This window comes from Microtus oregoni, unplaced genomic scaffold (genome assembly GCF_018167655.1).
Source record: "Microtus oregoni isolate MIOR12 unplaced genomic scaffold, Mior012 000000F_ref0000247, whole genome shotgun sequence".
Lineage (NCBI taxonomy): Eukaryota > Metazoa > Chordata > Mammalia > Rodentia > Cricetidae > Microtus > Microtus oregoni.
This window is the reverse complement of record NW_024543059.1, coordinates 69,882,956-69,910,477: the sequence shown is the minus strand read 5'-3', so window position 1 is coordinate 69,910,477 and position 27,522 is coordinate 69,882,956. Positions and strand designations below refer to the sequence as shown.

The following is a 27,522-nucleotide window of genomic DNA, read 5'->3' as shown; positions in this document are numbered from 1 at the left end:
CAGCACTCAGGGGCGGTGCTCTCCGCCAGGGACCCGCCCAGTGAGAACTTAGGGGGACCGGCGCATCTCGCGATAACTTGCGGGTTTGGGGGCGGGTCCCAGGCAGGAAGAGAGCACAAAACTGCCCTTAAGTCATTGCAGCCCCGGAGCTCCGGTGAGCCTGCCACGAGGTTCTCGCGAGATCCGCCGCCTCCATACCAAGTGAGGAAACCGGGGGCCACTGTAGGGAGGGGCGTGGGGCCTCAACCGCGCAGCTGCCGCTTCCATTACCTTCCTCCTAAGGTCTCCTTCCGGTTCTCGATGCTTCTCTGGGTCTGAGGGTTTCCGCCACTCGTCTACCCTCCCCCTCAGCCCATGACCCGCCTCCGTCCCCCGCCCTCCTGGCCCGACCTCCGATCTGTCTAGTAAGAAGGTGCTGTCCCGACCCGGAGACGGCAAGAGGGTGGCGCGTCCACTCGGGCCTGGACGAGGGAGGCAAACCGCTCCCTTCCAACCCTCGGCTCGCCCTGCGCTCGCGACGGCGGCGTTGGCGGACGGATACGCGGCGGTGAATAGGCGGGCGGGCGGGCGGGCGGCGGGGGGGAGGGGCGGAGCGTGGCAGCTGGCAGTAGTTCCGTCAGAGCGGACATCTTGTGGCTGTGCCGTGCGCGTGAGCCCCGTAGGGCCGGGGAGGCACCAGCTGCCGCGCGGGGAGGAGGCCGAGGCCGCAGCTTGAGGGAGGCCCCGGCCCCCCTGTACGCGTGGGGTGTGGATGGCTCGGCCGAGGGGGGGGGCCGGCGCGGAGCCCCGGGCTGTGGGCGGCCCGAGTGGGCAGCCCTCAGGGCTGGGTGGGGTAGGGTGGGAAGGCCGGCGAGGCCGGGACCCGATGGGGGGGGCGGACATGGGCGCGTCCTCGCGCCGGGGCTGGAGCTTGGTGGCCGCCGGGCGCGTGGTGGAGGAGGAGGTGGTGGCTAGGCGCGCGCACGTAGGAGCGCGTTGTAAGGCGGAGAGTAAGGTGGTGTCCGGGGCGACACGGAACAGCCCCGGCTGTGGGGACGGCAGCACCCAGGAGCTCCGTTGCCCTGTGCTGGCCCGCCGACCTTTGGAGCAGAAACCGAAAGGAGCCCGGCGCCGGGCCGGAGCCTCCCGCTCCCATCCCCCTTGCCTTTCTTTGCCCTAGTGACGCCGGCCTAGCGCCGACTAGGCCCGGGCTCCTCCTCTGCCCGGCTCTGGACCCTGCCCCGCACCCACCCCTTTCTCCTCCACCTCTTCCTCTCCCACCCGGGGCTCTTCCCTTTCGAGAGGCCGGGAAGTTAAACTTGTAACCTCCTCTCGGCTCTTCCCGTCACCCTCGCCCTCTCTGGGCGAGCCACGGATCGAAGTAGTTGGTGGCTTTGCTACCCCACCCTCCCCGGATCGCGACGGTTTTCAGGGATCTGGCATCAGCAGGGTTTCTCCGAGGCCTTGGCAAGTTTCTGATCTCCTCCGTTTTTGCAAAAGGCGCCTGTGTCTGGCAGAGCCGGTGTGAGAAGAGGAGACAGACCTTCCTCGCCACCGGGATAATCAGGAGTTTTGGCCGGACCTTTGAGTTCACATCGGGAGAGTGAGGAGCCCGGCAAAGAGCACAGACTATGGCGCTGAAACGGATTAATAAGGTAAGTTGTTGGAACTATGTGGTCCGAACCGGGGCCTGGGAAGGAAGGAAGGCTCGAGCCCTGAGAAAAGTGTGCTGGTGAGATACAGTTCTGAAAATGCCCTTTCTTGGGCTGCCTCTTTCGTTAGCAGAACGCGTGTGCACTTTCTGAAATGAGCTTTTATTTGGGGGAGCTGAACGCTTTGGGCAAGCGAAATGTTAAAGGCTGAGTTTGTTTCGCTAGAATCTGCAAATTCTGGGTGAAAGCGTAGCGTTTAGGCACGCCGGTTTTCTGCTTCACGAAGTTAGTTCGGTTTGGGAAGTGGGATTGTGTAGAGCCCTGGGGCAAATGTCATAGTACTGCTTCCTAATGTTGGTTCTTCAAAACTTACTTTAGCTGTGCTGTGCCTGTGGGCCTTCTAGGAAGAAAGGAACGAAACAGATGAAAAGAAAACGTTTTGTTGCAAACTTTGCTGAGGGTCAGGGTATTATAAACATACCTCGGTTTACTAAAAGGTAGTGACGAAGTCTGCCCAGAAGCTTAACCCAATCTGGGCAGTTACACAAGACCAAGTGGGGTTGGGAGGAGGTGGACTGGCACTGTTGCCACTTCCTGTGTTGTGTGGTCACCCGAAGCTATTTATCTGAAGTACCGGGAACTGATGTAAATGCCTTCAAGAGATCCCTGTGGTGTGGGGGTTGACAGTGGACGAACTGTTTTGTTTAGAACCTTTCTTAAGGAGGCTTATTTGAGCAGTTCAGTTAATTTGATAATTTGTCGATTTAAGTTAAAAAGAAACTTAAGATTTTTCAGAACTAGTTGTCTGAGCAGAACTACCTCTTCGGATGGTTTCGTCTTATTTTCTTCCTCTTAACTTCTATCCCGCATTTTAAGATGGCGGCTGCTTTAACTGGTTCGGGTTCTTTCTGGCATCTCCTTTTCTAATATACGAAATAATATTCTCTGCTAAGTGTTAACCGTTTTTTATCTGGTTGTAGAGAGTTCAGAGACCCTTTGCTTCCAAGACTTAAAACCTAAATCCACACTCTCAGACTGAATTTCTCTTAATTTATGTGTGTGTGGTGTACGTGGTTCTTGCACAATCGAGAGGGTGGAGTGTTTTACAGCTAACTTGAAAAAAATGTCATGGAATAAAGGCAGTCTTAGTAGAAAAGACAAAATAGGAAGGCTCGGTGTTAGAAACTGGCTCTTAGAGCATAACTTTGAGAGTCTGTGAAGGAAAGGCCAGGAAATGGATTGGCTGTTGGGGAGCTGTCTGATGCTACTTATTTACAGTTATTTACTGTGTTTAGCTTGCTAGGTTTAATTGGCAAGGCTAGAGTTCCATGAAAGTTAGAATCTTACCTGAATATACCGATGCTGAAATCTGAATTCTTGATGTCAGTGTGTAATCATTGTAGTTTTATGCAAAACACTAACTGGACTGTTGTATTGTTGTTGATAAGCAAAGGAGAAAAGCAAAACCTTAGGATTCAAGACTTTGAATAGATAATTTTAGAATAATCACTTTACTGTGACCATTTTGAGGGTGAATCTCCCATTAGAGATGCATTGTTCTTTCCTGCATACATATACAGAGACTATAACTTTCAGTACTAGTGAAAATAATTCAGATCTATAGCTGTTTATAAATGTAAAAATTACTTGAAGGGAAGGTCTTACTGATTTTTTTTCTTTTACAGGTGATACTCGGCTGCTCTGCCACCATTTTAATGACTTAAAAGCTCTAGAGAGACAGTAATGGTTAAGTGTGAACATTTGTAGTAAAATGCTTGGCGATAGAATCGAGCAAGTTTATCCATGAGGCTAATCTGTATAAGGAGTTTGTCTAGTTAGAGATGACAGAGAACAGATGGTTTGAAGAATTGTGTGTTGATACTTGATATGTAAGCTTTCTAATTTAGAGAAATATTTATATGCCACATGACTGATTCAACTTGTAGGGCATTTCTAATTTACCCCATATATATATATATATATATATATATAGTCAGAATCGTGAGACTTCTCTTAAAATGGCACCCAGATGCAAGCATAGTTTTTGAAAGTTCAGAAAGAGGATGTTTTTTTCTTTGGGTGGGGCGGGGGCATCATTTCTGTCAAAATAAGGGCCCAGTTAGCCATTGTCTTTTTTTTCTTTTCGTATTGTTCCCTGTTTTGAATTTATTCTTATGATTACCCCTAGCAAGTATTAGTATGACTGTAGTTCTTGGTATTTTATTAAAATTCTTATACCACTGTGAGCTTTAGAGATAAACTGGAATAAGTTGTTGGGTTTTTTATTTATTTTATTTTAACAGTAATTTTTCTTAGTATTTTTGACTGTTTTTTCTTAGCCCAAATAACCTTTTGCTGTAGTCGTTATTTGGACCAAATTGTAGTATGGTCCTGTTACTAAACTGGCATTTTAAAAGCTGAATTCAAATCTGTTTTGGGAGTTTTAAGAAATTTTACTGCTCCAAAGAAAAGTGACTGTTACATAGTTGGGGAACATTGAGAAACCAAGCCAAAAATGTTTTTGTTTTAAATAAAGTATTTGCAATGCTTTTGTTATAAAGTATTTGCAATGCTTCACAACTTTTAAACAGTATTTTCTAAGTAATTTTCTTACAGCAAATGTGGAAAAGTAGATACAGTTGACATCTTTCTTCACTGTGAAGAATTAAGTCACCCTTAAATTTAAAAAACAAAACCTCAGCCGGGCGGTGGTGGCGCACGCCTTTAATCCCAGCACTCGGGGAGGCAGAGGCAGGCGGATCTCTGGGAGTTCGAGGCCAGCCTGGTCTACAAGAGCTAGTTCCGGGACAGGCACCAAAGCTACAGAGAAACCCTGTCTCGAAAAACAAAACAAAACAAAACCTCATCCAGGTGTTGATGATGTAGCAGAGCTGGAACTAGAACCCAGGCAATCTAGATTGTTCTGGTAACCCCTGCATTTTTATACCATTCTCTTGTGCTAGTTAAGGCCTAGTGTAGGCTCTTGTGTAGTAGGCCTGAAAATTGCCATGTGACATACTCCATTTTATGGATGAGGTAACAGCATGGAAGTTGACTTTTGATTTGTTCAGTCACACAACTAGTGAGTAATGGGTTTCTAATAAGATAGGTTGTCTTTTGTACCATTTCAGTTCTTACTAAATGAATACGACTTTTTGTTTTCTACCTCATATATAAATAATCAGGATTTAGTTTGATTTTTATGTTATAACTAACTTGTAAATTAAGAGTGTATTTAATTCTTAGGTAATTTTGTTCTGGGCTAGAAACTGCTGCGTATTAAGTGCTGGGATTCTCTTAAAGTACACAAAGTAGTGGTTCAAGCTTTGTAGGCAGATAGGTTTGTCCTGTGTGGTGGTGTGTGTTGGGCGGGGGGGGGGGGGGGCTTAATTAATTGGTCCTCGAGGCTTATCCTTCATCTGATGCTTACCTGCTGTGTTAAATTCTGTTAGCGCATAAAGGTTAAGTTGAATATTCTTCACAACACTAGAGAAAGCTACTTGTGTAGCTGCATTGTCAAATTTTTTCATGTTGCTTCCTAGGTTCGAGTGCCTCTTAATAGTCAAGTCAGTTCTTGGTTCTCAGTTTAATTGGGTTCTCGGGGTGCTGTTGGTGACCACTTTGTATGGTCAGCACTTCTGGAGTCAGGTCTCCTTACTTTACCTGTGGGTTCTGTCTAGAGATTGAGCTCAGAGTGTTTGCATCTAAGCAAGCACCTTTATGCTCTATGAGCCATCTTGCCAGCCCCAGCTTCTTAATGTTGAGATTAAAATGTTTCAGTTTAAATTTTGAGGCAAGGTTGTCACACAAAAGCTGGCCTGGAGTGAGGCACTTCCGTCTCAGCCCTCTGAGTGCTAGATTATGATGATTATAGGAATGGGCAGGTATGCCCAGCTTCCTGATTGTGCTTTTAGTCATCTATTTGTTTAATTTATTTTTGTACTTTGATTTTTGAGATTGGGTTTGACTTTATAACATTGGTCTCAAATTTAGAGCAGTCCTGCCCCTGCCTCCCACCAAACCTAGCTGCATTGTGGTTCTTAATAGAAGTATCTTCTGTTTCTGTATACAAGAGCTATTTGTTTAGGTAAGTTTTTACATTAAATTTTATTTCAGAAGTTTCTGACTTTTTAAGAATACACCAATGTGAGTTCCTTACTGAGTCATCTCTAGAAAGGCATAATTTTGAAACATTCATTAAGGGATTCTAATCTTGCTCTTAGTTAGAAACCTGGGGTTAATTTCATCAGTACTTCACTAGGGTTGTAATTGTATGAAGTGTTACCAGAGGATAAGAAATTGTCATTCATGAGAATCTGCTTTGGTTGGAAAAATAAGCATTAAATACATTCATGTGTTTCATCACTTTGTATAACTTATTCTCAAGGGTTTATCAAAAATTCTTTGCTATTCTGTATCCTAATGGGGGTTTTGGAGGCTTGCTACCATGGCAGTAAGCTTAATTCAAAATTCAGTAATGGTAATGAGTCTGTTTACTATTGTAATGTATAGCCAGTTTACCTTATAACATGTATTCTTAAAATGACTAAGGCAGCTGCGATGGTACATGCTTATAGTCTATATTCTAGGGACTAAGGTCTGGCAATATAAATAGGAAGTGACTTTGGCAATGTAGTTTACAAATCTTAATACAAACTAACATCTTCAGGCGAGGAAGGGGGAAAGTTTACATTTTTACACCTTGTTTAGACATTGATTTTTTTTTTTTAATCCTTTAGGGACCTTTCAGATAGCTTTATGGCAGATTTTGTCCTATTTAAATTTGGATTCTCTCATTTGTGGTTTGATATTTTTTGGTTGGATGTTTGAGGATGGAAATGCTTATTCACATGGATCCTAACCCATGAGTATTTACTACCACTGAATTGCTGCTGAGTTTTTTTTTTTTCATATCTGAAGTACCTGATTTGCTTTCATGGATTAAGGCTTTCTTTTGGTCTTTTCCAATACTGCTTACAAACAGAATTTTCTCTTTCTGAGATAGAAACTTAGTAGGACTGAATTTGCATGTCACTGGGCCTGGCTTTGAAGAATCTTAAGTGATTACCTTTAAGAGTGACCCGACGAAAGAAAATTGTAGTATTATTCACTCAAGCCATTCTTAGGGCCTTGTCTAATGAACAAGCATAGTTGTGTCACCTATAATTAGAACTAAACAGGAAGCTAATGCCTTGACAGTGATGTAAGCAGCATAGTGTACAGAACCCTTAACTTGTAGTCCTTAGGATAAAGGAGGAAACTAGGTTTCCTTAGGAAAGGTTAAAAATGGAGTTGTTAAAGGGGGAGGGGGTGGGTTTAGTTGTGGTGCTTTGGGTTTTGGCCTTTGAAATGGAGTTTGGTTTTTTTGGGGGGGTCACTCAAACTTCATCCTCCCGCCTGGTAGCTAATGATGATTCTTTTTGATTATGTCTGCAGTTCTGTGAAGTTTGTTCAGAGCATAATCTTTTGTCAAGTATCTTCTGGAAATAATTCTAGTAACCATAAATTTCTGAGAACCTTGTTTCTTGGACATTTTTGTTAAATAAGAAATTCAAGTTGTAGTAGTTGTAATGGGCAGCTGGGGTAAGATTTTTGTTTTTTCAGGACAGGGTTTCTCTTACCTGGCCTGGAATATTCTTTGTAGATCAAGCTGGCCTTGAACTCACTGAGATCCGCCTGCCTCTGCTGGGGTTAAAGATAATGCATCACCACTGCCTGGCTTTTGGGGTAAGATTTTTAATCTCAAAACACTTTGGAGGTTTTTCTGTTCCTGCTTCCTGCCTTAAATCATCTCAAAAGTTATTTTAATTGAGAATACGTGTGCAGCAAGGGCTATCTTGATTTCTTTGAAAGTCAAGTCAAATTTAATTCTGGAAAAGTGAACTCCCAAGTAAAATACCGGACATTAACTTTTAAAATAGTAAAGATTCTGATAGGAAATCTGTTTTACCTTTGATGTACAGAAATACAAGATAGTGTCAGATAGGGACAGCTGATACTGGAACATGGTGGTATAGTAGTAATGTGCTGTATTTAGGGACATAGCGTAGGTCTGAGGTAAACAGATAGAGGCATGAAAGCTTGGAGTTGTACAGCGTTATTCACAATCCTTATATTCCACTTAGCTCTCAGTGCACAGGTCCTTTCATGTTTATTCCAGCACTTTTTCTTTAGTTCTTTGTTTTTAATACATTGGCCAGCTATAATTGTAGTCTTTGCTTACTTTACTACGGGCATCGCCCATTACCAGCTAAAATACCAACACAATATAGAGTAACAAACATGCAAAAAACAGAACAACATACAATATTGTGTTTAGATGTAGATCTTCCTGTAGGCCATTTCATATTTTCAATAGTGAACTGTCAAGAGATGTTCTATCCCATAATTGTTGAAGTAAGGGTCCTCTTAAACTGTATGGGCTTTCTTCTAGCAATATCTGAGAAATGTTAATCAGAGTAAAAACTTGGAGCCTGGAGAAATAACTCAACAGTTAGGAGCACTGGCTACTGTGCAGAAGATGAGGCTTCAGTTCCCAGCACCCATATGGCAGCTCATAACTGTCTTTGGTTCCAGTTCCAGGGCATCCAGGCTCCCTTTTGGCGTCCTTGGACAAATACATGCATGTGCGTTCAGGCAAACAATCATAAAATAAAAATAATCTTTTAAAAATGTAATGGTCCTACCGGTTGCTATTCTTAGTAATGTAGCCACTGGTTGTTAGAGTTTTGCTTAGCATACAAATAACAATTTTTCTATGCTGTTTACAAAGTCTTCAGGAAATATTCGGGTATGTAGTGTTTATTGCAGTCCTTATGTGAGATTTTAACCTAATGAGGTGAGTTAGACCATGTAAGAGCTTTTAGGATCTTTTCTTGATTGGAAAAGGGTAGAGTGGCCTCTTTGACTTCTTGGGTCTTTCAGATTTTTAAAGAAAAATAGCTTACAAGTAGGAAATGGATTTAGTTAGCTCTTCTGTTAACCCATACGTGTGCCACGTTTCAAGAAAAGCAGGTCAGGGAAAAATTTTTTCTAAATAGGTTGATTCTTACTGATATTTTGTGTTCTTAATTGGTCTTTTTACTCCTTTAAGAGGTGTGGAACCTTTGGCAAGTCCTAATATCTGCCAAACTCTACAACAGCTGTCTTCTGATTTCATTAGTCTACATAATAATTGACCAAGAACAACCTAAATATTCCCCTTACCATGAAACAAATCGTTGTTTCAGTTAGTTTTCATTTAAAGACCATATAGGTTAGGATCAGAAAGGTGGCATGTCTATTCCCGGAGAATACTTTGGTTCAGCTCCTAGTGTCCATGTAGTGGCTCTCAACCTTTTTTTATTCGAGTTCCAGGGGATCCTATGCTGTCTTTAGACCTACAGGTACCAAGCACTGCACTCAGTAAATCCAGAGTCTGGTGTGATGTAGACGAACAGCAAATAGCTTCAGGGGAACTGATTTTATGAGCGTTGTTGTCTGTGTTTTGTTTGATCTATAGTTAAAAAAAAAATACCAGTTTGTGGGTCAAACTAATATGTGATTTAGAGTATCACTTCTAATATCGTACTTCAGTGTATTTCAACAGATCTAAACTTAGTTTATTGTGCTTTAAAACTCCAGTATCTCGTTACTTTTGGAAATACACTTTGACAAAACTTTTGAAGTTCTTAAAGATCAAGCCTGATCCAACTCTTTTCTTAACTTATCCTTTGTTATATAAAGCTATATTAGTGCTTGGTTTTCTAGGAAACTTCATAGACTGTGTCCTTACCTGGGTTTTCCTGTCTGATACCTGATTTTTTGTTTGTTTGAAGGACTGTTTAATCATCCATCATTGCCTACTACAAAACTCAAATGCCTCTATTTTTAGGTCCAGGCAAACAAAACGATTCCCTTTTCAAGATGTATAGCGCATTTGAATACCTTTCAGTTTAAGATTAAATTTTTTTTGTCTTGTGCCTACTTTTGTTGGTTTCTTAGAGATGTTCATATTTTATTTTACTTAGTATTTTGAGATCTAACATGTTTGGTACCTTGCAGTCAGCTCTGGTTTTGCGCCTGGTATGGTTCGTTCTGATCTGCTCATCCTGTGAACCTGTCATGAAGACTTAAAAGCGTTGCTTGACTATCACTGGTGCGCATTACATAAAACTCAAGTGACAAGATTAGAATAGCATTATCTCCTATTTATTTTTGAGACATGTATCCCAGAATGAATGTAATCCTCCAGTCTTTACCTCCCAAATGTTAGAATTAGAGCCATGCTACTGCTTTCCTTTGTTATTAAAACTGTCGACCTCAATTTGTGTTGCCTGTAAAGTTGGTGTATGAAGTTACTGACTTTACATCTTTGTTTCTGTAGAGATGTCTTGGTTGTGGAAATTTGGCAAATAGACACATAGAAATTATTTAAAGGGGAAAGAAGAAAATTATTTGAGTAGCAAGAAAGGAAATAAAAAGCTGAAACTTCTGAAGTGATGCCTTTGCCTTTGTTCTAAAGAATTGGTAATGCTAGGTTTTTTTCTTGTTTTTTTTTCAAGACAGGGTTTCTCTGTGTAGCACTGGCTGTCCCTGTAATTCATTCTGTAGACCAGACTGGCCTCAAACTCAGATTTACTTGGCTCTGCCTTCCAAGTGCTGGAATTAAAGATGTACGCCACCACTGTCTGGCTGGTAATGCTAGCTTTTAAAAGCTTACTGACTCACAAATAGCGTGTAGAAAACTAGTTTTCTTTTATCACTCAGATAGTGCCTTGATGTAGTCTACTTCAGCTTTACAGTTTTCTGATCATCTTTATTTATAATAAATGAAATTTTAAGGCTATTGGGTAGATGTTTTGTTTAGGCCAAAAAAATTTTTTGTTTGTGAGTTTACATGTGGATAGGTGCCTGATAGAGATCAGAGGCCAACATCAGGTATTCTCTTGACTTTTAAAACAGGTCTTCGGTAGAACTTTGACCTCATTGGTCTGGAAATAATTTGTCCTGTCTTAAAGCTAGGGTTACTACCAAGCCTGGATTCCAGGGGTGTTAATTCAGGTCCTCCTCGTGCTTATGACTCAGGCAGTTGATGGATTGAACTATTTTCCAGACTCGGAAGGCAGAGGCAGGTGGATCTCTTGAGTTTGAGGCCAGCTTGGTCTATACCCTGTCTCAAAAAAGAAAAAAACACCATGGGGAGAGAGAGAGAAGGATTGAGTATTTGAAAAGAGAGGCTCAACTAAAAATTCAAAACTTTCAGGAGCACCTTGAAGCTTTAAGCGGAAGGTTGTGCACCCAACATTTTGTAGCAGGTTTCACTAAAAGTAAGATGCCCTTGGCATAGCTGTTATATATAAAATGTAACTGAATTCTATGCTTAGACTTAGGCCCCACGATATCTTCTGTATATGCAGTTGTTTCAGAATTTTATATGTATGAAATCTGAGACACTTGTTTCAAACATTCCTATAAAATAATTGAATTGCCTGAGGTAATTAACTTGTTATTTTAGTGTGATTATCCGGTGAGTTTTCCGGTTGTGTGCATGTGTGTGCCTTCCAAGGTTAGAAAGGGACATTGGAAAAGCTGGGCGATTCCAGCACTCGGGAGGCAGAGGTAGGCGGATTTCTGTGAGTTTGAGACCAGCCTGGTCTACAAGAGCTAGTTCCAGGACAGGCTCCAAAGCCACCGAGAAACCCTGTCTCGAAAAACCAAAAAAAAAAAGGGACATTGGGAGTATCTGTATCTGGAGTTAGTGAAGTAGTTGTGAGCTGCCTGGTAGTGGGAACTCCTGGACCACCTCTCAAGCCCATAGCATTTTTTTTAATGTAATTTTCTTGGTACAGTGTTTCAGCAAAACTGATCAGAGGTTTAAATGTTTAGGGTGAATTTTATCCCATTGAATGATGTTGAAAATTGAATGGTATGTACTAATGGCAAAGCATATAAAGGATTGATTTAAGATTGTAGACCAGTTGGTTCATCTTTTGGTCTTCGGTAATTATATAAGCAGCTGGCCCTGTGTATCAGGACTATTTTGTCAAATTGACTTTTTAGTATAGTTAAATCTTAGACTGGTTATTCCTGAGCAAGTGGTTATTTCACTTTCTTGCAGTATTTATTGTGGTTAGGTTTTACTTAATTGGTAATAGTCCAGTATATACTTGACGTTCTTAGTCACTTTGAGTGTACCGATCTCTTCTTAATGTTGAATTATTTCAGAGTACATTCTTAGGATTTTATCAGAGTATACAAAACCAATTCTAATGTCTAGGTATTTGATTATTTGTTTCTAGGCTCTCCTACCCAACCTAGATTTTTTTTTTCATATCCTGATTAACTGAACTGAGTGGGATCCATCTGCGTGCTTGATTCACTTAGATGTTAACCAGTTTACTTAATTCATTTCACGCTTTTTTTCTGATCAGAAATCTTTTTTAGCATTATCTTTACTTCACACATTGAGTCAGTCCACAAAGATTGTTGAATTATCCACTTATGAATTATGCACCCATTCTTGATAGAGTGTTGTGCTTGCTTTCAACTTCCAGTGATATTCTTGCTTCAAACTTCATACTGAGATTACAGGTGTCTGCTACTATACCCAACTGTTGCTTAGTATTAATCTTTGAAGAAACATTTATTAAAAAGAAAATTGGAGACCTTTTAGTGACATTATTTTTTAAAAATGTATTTAAAACAGCACTTATTGCTCATGCCTTCCAGAATCCACATGGAATCTAGGTCCTGCATGCCTATGAGAGTACATGCACATAATGATTTCATTTTCTACCAAACTGACCGTTTTTCTGCGCTAATTAAGCGACCTTTAAAGATTTCCAGTGGTCTCTAAACAAAAACAAAATTAGAGGGCTCAAGTCCATGTCAGAATGGAACTTTGTCACTTTATTGCCTCAGTGTTTAAAGAGCTTATGCATAAGCAAAAAATATTAGTTGTGATGTTTTGGTAGAATATTTTGTATTTTACCCAGGATTAGGATAGAGAAGGCATGTTTTATGCTGCATTGCTCAGTGTATGTTTTTTTAATTGCAAATTTTGACGAATATTGTTTTTTAAGAATTGTACATGTGTGCATCTGTGAACACCATGTATATAGGTGCCCTCAGAGGCCGGAAGAGGATGTCAGGTGCTAGAACTGAACTTACAAGAATATCCAGTGCTCCTAACTGCTGAGCCATCTTTCCAGCCCTTTTACCTTTTTGCTGGAATATGCCACAACAGTTTAAACGTGTGCTTCATTTAAAAGAATATTGTTGGGGGCTAGAGATGGTTTAGCTGTTAAGGATCTACGTTCTTTTCTAGCCCTTACTTTAGGTGACTCACAACAGCATATAACTGCAGTCCAGGGAATCAGATACAGGTGTGGCTTTTGTGGACATCTAGATGGAGTATACCTAAGCTCATGTAGGCACAGACTGTAAATGCACAGAAGTAAAGTCTGAATGATCTCAGAAAAGCTGTGTTTGGAATGGAAATACATAAACAAACTATATGATTACCACAGAAGAGCAACACACTATGTAGAATACACACGTCATTCTACTCAATGGTCTAGAAATCCAGAGACCATTGCGATAGCATACCTAGTTGGTACATACCATTTAGGCATCAGAAACAGCAAGTGTTAATCTATTCATATAAGTTGTAAGAGTTGGTTGGTAAGACTCTAATCGACTTATGTCATTAAGCCTTATATATTGGCTCAGCGGTTAAGGGCATTGCCTGCTCTTCCAGAGGTCCTGAGTTCAATTCCCAGCAACCACATGGTGGCTCACAACCATCTATAGTGAGGTCTGGTGCCCTCTTCTGACCTGCAGGCTTACGTGCAGACAGAATATTGTATACATAATAAAAATATATATTTTTTTTTTGAAAAAGAAAAGAGCCTTGAAATGAGAGTTAATCGTATGTAAAAGAGAATTCTTTTCCCTGAATTTGCTTTTTAATAAGTGAAATCAAGGCCGCATCTGCTTAAGTATGCAAAGTAAAGTTTCTTTATACCCATTCTGGCATTTATTGTGTTTTGTAAGGCAGTCTTGTGTGTGTATCCCAGGTTAGCCTCAAACTCTTGAGGTCTGCCTACTTCTGCCTCCTGAGTGCTAGGATTAAAGGTGTGCACCACAGTGCCTGTTGATTCTGGCATATTTATTGCAGTTAATAGTTGAGTGGAAGGAGGTCTAAACTGGGGGCCATGGGACTCAAATAGGCAAACAATCCCCAGTGGTCATTTTAGAAATTTTAATTCACTGACACTTAGGTTTCTTTTTAATGGTGCATGACATAAATGAGTTCGAGTTGTGTAGTTACTTTCAATAAAGGAGTGTGTGTGTGCGTGCATGCATATGGCTGGGAGTGAGGGCACACAACCTTTAATCCCGGCACTTGGGAAGTAAGGGAGGGTAGGGGTAGGGTAAATCTTGAGTTTGAGGCCAAAGAGCTTCAGGCCAGCCAGGACTCATGATGAGAGACCCCTGTCTCAAAACAATGGTGTATGGCTGTATGCGTAAAGTGTTTGACTTAATATAGCACATGGTATAGTAGCCATACTTGAGATCTTGGACTCTTTAATTTTTATACATCATATACATTACGTTTTATATCCAAAATATACAAAATGAGTAGTTATTCAGTAATATAAGCTAAAAAATAAAATAAAAAATAAAAAAATAAAAGCGCTCTGGATTTCTAGACCATTGAGTAGAATGACGTGTGTATTCTACATAGTGTGTTGCTCTTCTGTGGTAATCATATAGTTTGTTTATGTAGTAAATAGGATATATTTTCAGTATGAGATACATTTCAGTTGCAGAGGAGTGCTTAGCCCTTTACTCCCCTCGCTGGCAGCTGCTGCCTACTTGTCTTAAAACTTTGAAGAGTTAGAAAGCTACAGGCAATCTGCTCTGTGAATGAAAGTACAGTCAGAAACGGGGGACAGTCTCTACTCCAAATTTGATCATTAAATGATGTTTTGCCTCCTAAATCATTAGAATGGGAGGTGTGATTAGGATCGTGATTTGCTGGATTGTGAATCTCGCCTATGGGGAAAAAAAGAGGGCAGGGATTTAAAAAACATTGTCTTGGGTCAGATCAGCACTATAGCCATTTTTGCCTTTTCTCTACACTGGCAATCCCATTCTACAAAATACATTACTAAAAACTGCTTTGTTTTTACTAGTTTCTTGAATTTGTTACTCTTCAATAATCTTATTTTCCACATTTATATGCTTTTAATGAGACCTATTAAAAGGTTCTTTGGCCTTTCTCCTTGGTTCTCTGTTCTTTGGCTGAGGCAGTTGATTTTTCTGGAATTTAAATTGGAAATTTCTCTTCCATTCTCTATTTTTGAGGGATGTGGACTTACTCTGAATATTCTATACCTTATGAGTTGTTTGGTAAGTTTCATTGCAAGATTAATATCTTCAGTTAAGCAAATTAATACATTGTTGATATTGGTCAAGATAATCCTTTATTGTCTTCTAAAATCGGGGGTTAAACAAAAACATATTTTACATGTTATTGGGCTACTTAGAAGGAGAGAGGGTCCAAAAACTAGCTAATGTTAGATGATTAAGCCCAAAGCCAACAAATTTTTTTTTTTCTCTCTTTTGGATTTTCGAGACAGGGTTTTCTCCGTAGCTTTTTGGTTCCTGTCCTGGAACTAGCTCTTGTAGACCAGGCTGGCCTCGAACTCACTGAGATCCGCCTGCCTCTGCCTCTGCTGGGATTAAAGGCGTGCGCCACCACCGCCTGGCTAACAAAATTGTTATAGGTTGGAAATACAGCTAGTTGATAGAGGGCTTCGCTTGGCATGTGTGAGGCAGTTAGACTACCACTGCCTTTTAGTGCTTGGTCTTTTGTAATAACAGGATTCTGCCTTTGGGGGGCTTCTGTTTATGACTACTTCCAATTTTGGTATGAAACGTATAAAGAACTTAAGCTAACTTGTGTTTATTGGAGGAAGGTATTGAAGGGAGGTGACTCTTAACTGTCTTGGGCCATAGAGATAAGTGTTGAAGGCAGCAGCAGTACCTTGAGGTTGGGTCGAGTTTATACTTGATGTTTTGATGATTAAAAAAAAAAAACATTAGTAAGGTTGAACCTGTATCATCACCGATTTTTGTAAGTCTAATAAAGGAAACTACTTTTATACAAAGTACTATCATGTACATGCAGATCATTGATGGGTATGTACATACATGTATATTTTGTAGATGTATTTTCACAATTTATAAGAAATTACGAAAATTTCATCTTTCTACCTAGAAAAGTTGAATGAGTCCCTCACATTTGAATTTTAAGAATAACTGAAAATGAACTCTGAGTTAATAGGTTACATTAATCAGGGAGTTTTATTTATAAAGGGCATGTAACTCTAAGCAGTGTTTCACATGGAAAATGAAGTCAGAATTTTGGGGAAAGAGGGATTTGAGACATAACAGGGAGCATCTGAGATTGTCTGGAAAGTTAATCAAACAATATATTGATCTTGGCTTTGAACTTTTGAAGACATCTGCTACTACTATATTTTGTTCAGAGGTCAATTTTTGTTCATAAAATAAAAAGTTGGTGTGTGTGTGTGTTAATATAAACCCTAGCCAAGATAGTTTTAGGTACTGATTTAAGATTCAGGTTTCTTTCCTCTGATAATGGGATATGTTACTTCTTTTTTTTTTTTTTAAAAAAAAAGCATGATTGCATGTTCCTTTCTTAAATTTAATCTACCTTCTTCTGTCTTGGTTTAGGAACTTAGTGATTTGGCCCGTGACCCTCCAGCACAATGTTCTGCAGGTCCAGTTGGAGATGACAGTAAGTAAACTGGTTTTCTTTTTAATGGTTAACTTCAGAAAAGGTTGAATGTTTTGGGAATAATGAGGTTTTTGTTTTGTTTTCCCTCGTCCCTTTCTAGTGTTTCATTGGCAAGCCACAATTATGGGACCTGTAAGTATTAGTTTTTTGTTTTTTTCAGTTTCACTTTTCATTGAAAATCAGTGTTCGCTTAACACATTTTTATTTTAGATTTTTTTGACCTTAGTATAATAGACTTACCATATTCTGGTATATCATAGTTAACACTGCTTTTAAAAGAATAAGAAGTCCTTCCTTAAATGTATATTTGTGATCATATTCTGTGGTACATGTCATCTCTGAACCCACCAAATTCCTCGTTTTGCCTCTGTCTTGGCTTTCTGTATGGTGGTAAAAGTAGTCATTAAGCTTCTAAGAAGGCAGTTTATTCTCCCATGGGTTGTTCTCAAAGCATTGAAACTGCCAAAAATGAATGTGGCTGGCTTGTGTTATTTTGGTCACTCGTGTGCTTGGTCTCTGTCTCTGTCTCTCTGTCTCTCTCACACACACACGCACACACACACCTTGAGACTTGAGACAAAATTTGTATTAAGGCAGAACTTGATATTTTGAATAAGAGTGCTCTAAAAACAGCATGGAGTAAGATTATGTCTTGGCACAAATAACCTTTATTTTTAACTTAGGGTCTCTTAAGTTGCATATGTACTGAACTTTTTGCTTTTTGGCGGTAATGTATTTACATTACTGTGATTGATGTATTGGGTAGGGAAAAAGTAGGTTGTACCAGGCTTTCTTTTGGACTACCAACCAGCCACCAAATCATAGACACAGACTTACTAGTTTTGAATGCTTGAGTTAGCTTAGGCTTGTGCCCTTCTTCTCTGAGTCATTTCATAGGCCCAAGACTGACCTTTTTTGTGACAGTTTGGGGCTGGTCTTAAATTCCTGCCTCAGCCTAATGAGTTACAGGATTGTGCCTCATGTTTGGCTCATTCTTGATTTTTAAAAAGTTAGTGTCTTATTTGCAGTTTGTTTTGTTTAGTTCAGTCTTAATGTTGTAATCCAGGATGTTCTCAGATTTTTTTTAGCAACCTTCCTATCTCAGGCATGAGTCACCTTACCTGGTCTGATTTTAATAAATCATTTTCTACCTTATTGAATGTGAGCACCTGGCTATGTTGTGTGTTGGAATTAAAAATATGAATAAATAATAGTCTCTGATAGTCTTCAGGTACTTTGAGAGTAGGTAATTTAAACATGTTAGAAAGTAGTAAGATACTGGAGTAGATAATAAAGTACACAGTAGGAGAAATCCTTGACTTTCCGGAATGATGGAAATTCTAGAGTAAATGTGAGATTATAATTAAAAGTAGATTAAGTAAAATTAGGGAACCAGGCTGGTATTCGGTTTTGAATAATATTGGTCTGTCTTATCTTAACTACAGAGAGGCCACAAGGACTTTTTTCTTAACTCAGTCACAGTCGTATATTTTTGTGTTTGTTTGTGCCCTTGCATAGGTTTGAGAGGTATCAAATCGCCTGAGTTAACAGGCAGTTGTGAGCTGCCTGATAAGGGTGCTGGAATTGAGCTAGGTCTTCCGGAAGAGGAGTGTGTTCTCTTAACCACTGAGCCATGTCTCCTGCCCTATTGTATATATTCTTGACAGTTAAGAATTGTCCACTTGGACTGCTTACTCTCTTGACATTTTAAAATTTACTGCTTGGGAAACATGCCCCTCTGGCTAGATGCTTGCTGTACAGACATAATGAATGACTAGGGATGGGATAACAGTTACTGTCACTTTAATTTTTTCAGATAGGGTTTCTCTGTAACAGCCCTAGTTGGAACTAGCTCTGTAAACCAGGCTAGCCTCAAACCCAGAGATCTGCCTACCTCTACCTCCCAAGTGCTGGGATTAAGGGTGTGTGTCACCATCACCTGGTTTACTATCGCTTTTTAAGTGGAATAGATACCTGTTGTATGCTGTACTATGCCCATTTCATACTTTTCTCCAGTTTTATATTTCAACTATGGTGGGGGGGGCGCCCATACTTTCACTTATGAATATTTTTGTAAACCTATACATGTAAACTGAAACAGGGGACGTGATAACCTCATAAGTTGCAGGTTGCCAAGGACATCTGGGTAGTAAAAATAATTTTCTTTGTAGTACTAAGGTCAGTTAACATGATTGTATTGGACTCTATGTAAAGATTTTGGTTCGTTTTAAATTTTTACTTAATGTTTTAATAAAGAACTTGAATTTTAGTGAGTTATACCCAAGAAATGCCTTTGAGTCGTTGAACTTTACACATAAACATGTAAAGTTAGTATGGTGTTTCTTTCTGAAGATATTTGGAACCACAAAGATTGGTTGAAGATTGCTAGTTGTAATTTAAGTGTAGGAAAGAGAAGGGACCATCGCACTATATTAGCATTAGTCCCCAGTAATGTTTCATGTCATCAGAATGAATGTTTCTTATCTGTTACTTTTCATGTGCTTAATCTTTTTAATTTGCAAGGGTGATAAAGATTGGGAAACTACTTCCACCTTAGTCTGTGACCTAACGGTAGAAGAGAATCCTGTATTGTCAGTAATGGGTTAAGCATGATCAGCTATAAAGGAAATCTGAGATAAAACAGTTCACAGGGCTTATTGTTCTATTTCACATATATTACTTCATACTATAATAGTTACTGCTCTATAAAATATTCTTTTAAAGAGAGCTTTGTGGTTCAATTGAAGAGGGAAGTATGACTAAATTAAAAGAATGGTACATTGACTAGTGTGGAAGATATGATATTCCAAGTAGAGGAAGGCGTGTGAGCGTTTTATTACCGTTATGACACTACTATAGAGATTACTATGATAAATTTAAAAGTAGAGAGTACATGGTGGTGTCTTTGGAAGACAATGTTTCACTTTACTGTGTAATCAAGGCTGGCCAAGAACTTTATATCTCAAGCTGCCTTCAAACTCACAGCAAACCTTCTGCCTCAACCTTTCAAGTACAGAGATGACAGGCCAAGTACAGAGATGACAGGCATAAGCTACTATACCTGACAAGTCTTCCTGTTCTTTAGAGCTGTGAATCAAATGAGAGAGTAAGAATTATCTCTGAGATTCTGGGTTTCTGCTTTCTCTTGTGATTGGGGAAGAATGGGATTGAGGAAGATAGAAGAATTGAGATTGGAATGCATGTGGGAAGTAGGCTTGAGAATTGTGCCCACACACTGTAGAAGAAAACATACTGAAACATGTAAGGTCAGAGGTTAGAAGCAGAAAAGGGGTCTGTAGACACATGCAAACTTTCATGAGGGAAATTGTTGAGGGAGTAAAAAAAAAACTAGGAGGAACAAAACCTAAGGTAGAAAGAATCTAAAGAATCTTCTCAATTTCGAAGGTTGATGTCAATCAGTTCAAAGTAATTTTTTGTTCCTTTGGTTTGGGTTTTGTCATCACAGGGTGGGATTAGTGTATCATTGAAATACTTTAACCCTTTGTGGGTTTTTTTTTTAAATATTTGATTTTGCCTAAATGGGTCTTTATTGAATTATTTTCATTGAACATATTGTGTGAGTGTTCATATTCATGTGAATGTATCATGGTGCCTGTATGAAAGAGAACAGCCTGTGGAAGTCAGCTCTCTTTGAACATTCCTTCCATGGGATTCTAGGGATTGAACTCGGGTCATCTGATGTGGTGGTAGGTAACCTTTACCAACTGAACCATCTCATTCACCAGCCCCATAGATTAATTCATCTCATAAATTGATGTTTCTCATTTTGGGTACCTTAATTTTTTTCATGCAGTTTTTATGTGTTTTCCAATCTGGGGTTGGTTTTGTTTTTTGGTGAGCATTTTGCAGAGAGCACTGGTGGTATCTATATATAATGCCTGTACTTATGAAAGATAAAGAAAATCAGCTTGGGGCAACAAGATCTTGACTGAGAAAACAAAAATAGTATAAGGGCTGGGAATAGCTTGGACATAGAGTGACAGCCTTGTTGCCTGCTTTTTTTAGTCTGTTAATTGGGTTCATTACTTTATAGTAAACTTTGTTTCTCCATTAGTATGAACTGAATTGGAGGGCACAATAATTTCCGTTTCTTCATTGCAGTGTAAACAGCAGGTAATTTTGGTTCATTAAAAAAATGAACCTTTTTTAAAGGAACTGTCTTGGCATATTAAGCCTATTTCTCTCTTCACAGAATGACAGCCCATATCAAGGTGGTGTATTCTTTTTGACAATTCATTTTCCTACAGACTACCCCTTCAAACCACCTAAGGCAAGTATTACCTCTCAGACATTTGTTAGTTTATTGATTGTTTTAGAAGAGTATACAATGGTCATAGAAATACAGGTTTCTGTGTAATTGAGGCTTGAGCTTTGATTATTGTTGAATAAAAATAATACACAGAGAATTAAGCTGGATTTGCAGAAAGATTCCTATTAGTCTGTTCTGGAATTTTTCTATCCACTTTCCAAGGGCTAAGGTTAAGAGTATGCCACTGTACTGAACTATTGCTGATTCTTAACTTATAATTAATTAGACACAGATTTGAATTCTGTAAAAATATGTAATTTGCTTTTTTGAAGTTGGAATGCCCAAGTGTTTTCTCTGCTTAAGTGGAGTGTTGGAGTCTAGTAAATTATAGGATCAATTTGCCTTGAGTATATGTTACCAAAATGGTTACAGTTACTTATTGCACTTAGGTGGCTGATTTCAAGTGTTAAAGACTGGATCAGTCACAACACACATGGTGCTGGTAATCTCTGAGTTATTTTTCTAGCTATCTTTGAAATTAGCTTTTATTATCTAAAACAATTGGTATTGTTAAGAAATTATCTTGTATGTATATAATTACTTTGATCCCATTCTCTCCTCCCCTTCTATCCTCTCATCACCGCTTCCACTGGTGTGACTTAGAATTTATGCCTTATTTTTTAAAGTCTAAGGTACTCGTTTTATTTGGAAAAACTATCTAAAAGTTTTACTGTGTGTTTTGTTTTTAGGTTGCATTTACAACAAGAATTTATCATCCAAATATTAACAGTAATGGCAGCATTTGTCTTGATATTCTAAGATCACAGTGGTCTCCTGCTTTAACTATTTCTAAAGGTAAAATAACAGTTTTAGCTACTGATTTTCTAACAGTTAAGGCTTTATCCTTGAATCTGCTTGAATATTTTTATTGTGCCACCGTTTTAATAAAAAGCTGTTTTCAGGGCTGGAGATAACTATAGCTCAGTCGGTTTAGAGTGCTTGCCTAGCATGCACAAAGCCTACCATTCAGTCTTTTTTCAGTCCTTTATAAACCAGGTGTGGGTATATGCCTAAACAATAGTGCAATAGTGGGGATGGGAGGGTCTGAAATCAAGGTCATCCTTGGCTGCACACAGAATCTGAGACCAGACTGGGAATGTGTGATACAGTATCTTAGAAAACCAATTTAGTGTTTTTGGTTGTTTTTACTTCCATCATTGAAAATAAACTAAGGGCATTTTTGTTAGAAGTTAAACTGTGTTGGGGAAGGTATTTGCCTAAGTTTTCACATAATAGCAAAGTTTGATTTAGTGTGTTAATTGTGCATACAGAAGCCAGAGTTGTCTTCTCTTTTCTACCTTTATTTTATTAGGACAGGTTCTGTCATTGAACCAGAAGTTTACAATAACTCAGTGTCTACTTTTTCTCTACCCACCAATGCTGGGATACAAGTAGACAGAACTAGTGACTCCCAGTTTTTTTTTTTTACGTGAATGCTGGGAATTTGAAATCAAGTCTTTGTACAGCCAAAGCTCTTACCTAGTGAGCTGTTGGCTCAGTCCTCAAATTAATTTTTTAACGAACTTTGTTCTTCGGTTACTAAACTATTTGATTGTGGGTGTGTGGGTTGTAATATATACATGAATGCAGGTGCTCTTGGAGTGCAGAAGGAAATGCCAGATCCCAGGAGCTATTAACAGGCAACTGTGAGACACCAAGAATGAATGTTAGGAAACTCAAGCTGTCCTCCAGTGTGTGCTCTGAATTGCTTGGACCATTTCTTGTGCCCCTCTTAACACCTTTTAGGAAGGATAGGAAAATATAGCCAGACATCATTGCTACAGCTTTTAAATCTTTAAAGTTTTCTACTCTAGCAAACATCTGGTGTGGAGCTTCTGTATTTGAACATACCTTTAGTTGGGTGTTACTTACCTGTGATAGTTGCTTTGTGTCTAATAATTCTCTATAATTAGGGAATTTGGGGAAGATTGCTATATAAAATCTGATCTACTTTAAGTAGAAGTATGTTAAGCCTAACAAGTTCTCAGATCTCAAGGGATACCCCAGATGGAGATAGTTCCTCCTCTTGAGCCGCTGCTGGTTTTAAAATGACAAGTAAATTTTGACATTTCCACTCTGCAAGTTAAATTGTATACAAAACTTTTTAATGATGAAATTCTGGCTTTTAGTATTTACAGGCTTGGGTATTGTCTTAATTTTTCTTATGGTAGAGTCAAATTTTTAATGCTAGTAATTAGAATTTGATATCAGCTCCTCTATATTGATCATTATTTTCAGACTCCATGCTGAAATGTACCATTTCTAAAACTTGGGATGATTGTTAGTTTTTGTTTTTTACCAAAGTGATTTATGTGAGTAAATGCAGATTAAACAAGTATGTTTTGTTTACAGGCAGCATGTGACTCAAACATTTCTTTATATGATTGTTGAAATGCATTTGACTCTTTAGAGTATTACCCAGTTTTTATTTTTGTTTGGTTTTGGTTTTTTGAGACAGGGTTTCTCTGTGTAACAGCTCTGACTATGCTGGAACTCGCTCTGTAGACCAGGCTGGCCTCAAACTCAAAGAGATCTTCTTGCCTCTGCCTCCTGAGTGCTGGGATTAAAGGTGTGTGCCATCATCACCTGGTGCAATTTTTATTTTTTTCAATTAATTTTTTAACCTAAATTTTAAATCTCTTTGTCAATAGTGTTTTCTTATAATCTAAATGCCAAGTTCCTATTTGGTTTTTTTGTTTTGTTTTGTGCTGTGATGTACTATAATTCTGAACTGTATTTCTACAAATGCAGACTGAGTTGATAGATGTTACTTGTTTTATATATATTGCACTAACAGTTGAGAATTAGAAACTGACCTTTTTTGAGTTAACTGTATTTTATTTTTTGATGCCCACTCATTTTAATTTTGACTTGTAAGTGCTGCTGTTAACATATATATTTATCTTATGTGGCATTTACTTGTCGGGCTGTTCGATTTTATTCATTCAGTGGTTGTTTGAACCACTGAAGGCATTTATATGTGTAATGAATGGCCTTTGTTAATAAATGTTACTATAGAACATAGCAGGTATTCAAAAAAAATCTGGTATCTTCTGACACTTGGCATTTTCTAAACCTGTGTAGAACAGACCAATCAGAGTAAGAGTTAGAACTGAAGGCTTGCTATACCACAGAAATAACACTTCATCATCCTGTAGGGACAGTGGTTTCTTCTTCAGATTTAAGAAAATAAAACATCTAATGGAGCAACTTGTAGTTTTTGTGAAAAACATTTTCTACTGTAGATTAAAGAATGGGTCTCTTTGGGATTTTTGTTTATTTTGGCTGAGCCTTGACACTAAAAATAATAGGATGTGGTGTTAACTGTTAGTACTAGAGTTTTGTATTCTCTCAAAGTACCAAGAAATCCTTGAATACAGCCTCTCATTGGTTGATTGGGGAGGGGAGGCTACTACCTTAAAAACTTATTTGGCGTAATCATTACTGCCTGGTGCCAATAGATTTTTGTTTCTAATAGTTCTTATTTATAGAAAATTCTTTTCTGTAGAACTTTCTTGAGAATGGTATAGACTAATAGAAGTATGATTTGGGGTCTGGAATATGTTTTTAAGTTCTAACATTTGCTTATCCTAATGCCTGAAACTGCATTTTTTTTTGGTAGTTCTTTTATCCATTTGTTCTCTGCTATGTGATCCAAACCCAGATGACCCCCTAGTGCCAGAGATTGCACGGATCTATAAAACAGACAGAGATAAGTAAGTACGAAGTTGTTTAATAAATGACTGTAAACAATGGGATTGTTTGTTTTTAATGGGTTGGGCTAATTTTTTTAGTTTGCTGAAATTTGAGACAGTACTTTTTATATTTGTTTCTGGTAAAGTAGTTACTATAAAACAATTAAGAAAACAACAAGGGCCAGCATAATGGCTGAGACTGGAGCATTTAGAAGTTTGGAGCTGGGCTGGGGCTACCTAATGAGACCATGCCAAGTAAATAAATGGTCTTAGCATATATGACAGTGAGTAACTCCTTTGAAATTTGTTTCCTAATGTTTTAAAACACTTGCATAATTACTGAATTTGGGGGAAATAAAACACTTTTTCTTCAGTGTTTCTCAAAATAAATAGTACTAATGTAAAATTTTTGGTCTAAATCTATCAAATATTTGAATTATCTTATGTTCAGCTTAACCATTTAACTTTCGTATGTTATAATTAATGCTAAGTGTGCTTGTTCAATTAGGTACAATAGGTTAGCAAGAGAGTGGACAGAGAAATACGCTATGTTGTAGGGTAAGAGGATCTGCACTCTATGGTGCGCTTATTCATGGTACTGCCAGCACTTGAGTGCTGCATGCTTTAAGGCACTGTATTAACTAACCAAAGGTAACAGATGTGGCAGTTTTCTGACAACTGTTTTAACTGCTTGATCTCTGTTAGTGTGAAAAGTATATACTCAGTCTTCATTACTGCTTGAGATTATTGCATGGCAAAGCAGTTATATAGCTTTAGTAAGAAGTAGAAATGTAAGAGTATCTTCATCCTATACTAAATTACCATGGTGTTCATAAACTTTGTGTCGATACTATCGAATGTGGTGGTTTTACTCAGATTTTACCAGGAAGAATATAGTGGTATATAAGAGAAAAGCTTAAACCTCAGCATCCAGACTAAATGTTTATTACTGACAAGCATGAATTAATGTTAGCAGTATTTTGTGGCTCTTTGTATGCTAATTCGTTTTAAAGTGCTGGCTGTTTGAGGAGGGTTTTCTAAATCCTGTAACTCTTAAATTGCTAGAAAAAAAATTATGTTGAGCTGTAGAAAAATAGTTGAACTGTATATACTTGGTTTGAGATGAAACTAGTATTAAGTTTTCCGCTGCCCTTTGTTACATACTTATTTCTTAAGCTTTTGTCACTTTTTTGTTGCGGTAAATAGCCTGTATGATATGGGTGTGTACTGTAAGGGAGAAATGATATTTGTCAGTACTGGTGATCTTTCTCAGTAATAACCTGGCTCACTGAATTACCTGTTGATCTTGAACGGAAACGTGGTTGCACTCCTAGAAAGTACATTCATTCTTCAGCAGGTCTCAGTGGGGATTAACAGCAGTCATTGCTACTAAAAGTTTTAATTTAAAATAACCACTGAAGCCTGTTTCTTGAAAGTTACTGTTTTATCACCCTTTCCAATGTCTTCTAAGTTTCAAAGGCAATTTTCTTTCAATATTTAACTTCTCAATCTAGGTTTCAAATATGATTTTTCAGTAACATAGGCAAATGTTCTGACATTGGCCAAAATTTCTATTGATATACAACATGTGTATACTGTTGTGACAGTAATGAACTGTAGTTTTTTAAATGTGTGAAAATTTGTTAGAGTGTACAATCAACTTGAACTTTGATAGTATACTACCTTATTGGTGGGAGGTCCTTGTTAAGACTCCCAATCTCAGCACCACTTTTATTTAGTGAGAGAACACTATTTCCATGGCTCTCATCTTCCATACTGTACTGGTGCTGCTATTTCTGTTTCTTGTTGACTTTTAATCTACTATAACCATTACAGGTGACATGATAAATCCACAGGTAACATAGAAGTGTTTCCCTTGCCTTTACAATACTAACAATTCTTTCAGTTTTATTTCTTAATATCTTACTTGTTTATTTACAGGTACAACAGAATATCTCGGGAATGGACTCAGAAGTATGCCATGTGATGCTACCTTAAAGTCAGAATAACCTGCATTATAGCTGGAATAAACTTTAAATTACTGTTCCTTTTTTGATTTTCTTATCCGGCTGCTCCCCTATCAGACCTCATCTTTTTTAATTTTATTTTTGTTTACCTCCCTCCATTCATTCACATGCTCATCTGAGAAGACTTAAGTTCTTCCAGCTTTGGACAATAACTGCTTTTAGAAACTGTAAAGTAGTTAACAAGAGAACAGTTGCCCAAGATTCAGAAATTTTTTTAAAAACTGGAGCATGTGTATTATGTGGCCAATGTCTTCACTCTAACTTGGTTATGAGACTAAACCAATCCTCACTGCTCTAACTTGCTGAAGAAACCATCTGAGGGGGAGGGAGATGGATGCTCAGCTGTCACATCCAAGGAAGCATTATTCTAGCGCATCCATTCTTGTTTAAGCCCTCCACTGTTAGAGATATGAGGTTACATGATATACTTTATGCTCATAACTGATGTGGCTGGAGAATTGGTATTGAATTATAGCATCAGCAGAACAGAAAATGTGATGTATTTTATGCATGTCAATAAAGGAATGACCTGTTCTTGTTCTACAGAGAATGGAAATTGGAAGTCAAACACCCTTTGTATTCCAAAATAGGGTCTCAAAAAACATTTTGTAATTTTCATTTAAATTGTTAGGAGGCTTGGAGCTATTAGTTAATCTATCTTCCAATACTGTTTAATATAGCACTGAATAAATGATGCGAGTTGTCAATGGATGAGTGATCAACTAATAGCTCTCCTAGTAATTGATTTATTTTTCTTCAATAAAGTTGCATAAACCAATGAGTTAGCTGCCTGGATTAATCAGTATGGGAAACAATCCTTTGTAAATGCAAAGCTGTTTTTGTATATACTGTTGGGATTTGCTTCATTGTTTGACATCAAATGATGATGTAAAGTTCAAAAGAGTGAATATATTGCCATGTTCAGTTAAAGTTCGCAGTCTGTTACAGGTTGACACATTGCTTGACCTGATTTATGCGGAATTAATAAGCTATTCAAATAGTGCAGCTTTAATATGCTGCACGTGAT

At 38.5% G+C, this 27,522-nt stretch overlaps 1 protein-coding gene across 4 annotated transcripts; it reads left to right on the top strand.

Annotated features, from left to right (window-relative positions):
* Nucleotides 1-90: 90 nt before the first annotated feature.
* Nucleotides 91-27,273, top strand: Ube2d3 (ubiquitin conjugating enzyme E2 D3). 4 transcript variants are annotated; one of them, XM_041669565.1, is made up of 8 exons: nucleotides 91-201; nucleotides 1,480-1,634; nucleotides 16,380-16,443; nucleotides 16,544-16,575; nucleotides 20,657-20,734; nucleotides 21,463-21,568; nucleotides 24,396-24,489; nucleotides 26,410-27,273. In XM_041669565.1, exons 2-8 carry the CDS (start codon nucleotides 1,611-1,613, stop codon nucleotides 26,453-26,455), a joined length of 444 nt encoding a protein of 147 aa, XP_041525499.1. In that variant the 5' UTR covers nucleotides 91-201; nucleotides 1,480-1,610; the 3' UTR covers nucleotides 26,456-27,273. The 4 variants fall into 4 exon arrangements, with proteins under 4 accessions (XP_041525499.1, XP_041525586.1, XP_041525363.1 ...); XM_041669652.1 differs by lacking the exon at nucleotides 91-201 and adding an exon at nucleotides 285-412; XM_041669429.1 differs by lacking the exon at nucleotides 91-201 and adding an exon at nucleotides 409-547.
* Nucleotides 27,274-27,522: the final 249 nt, after the last annotated feature.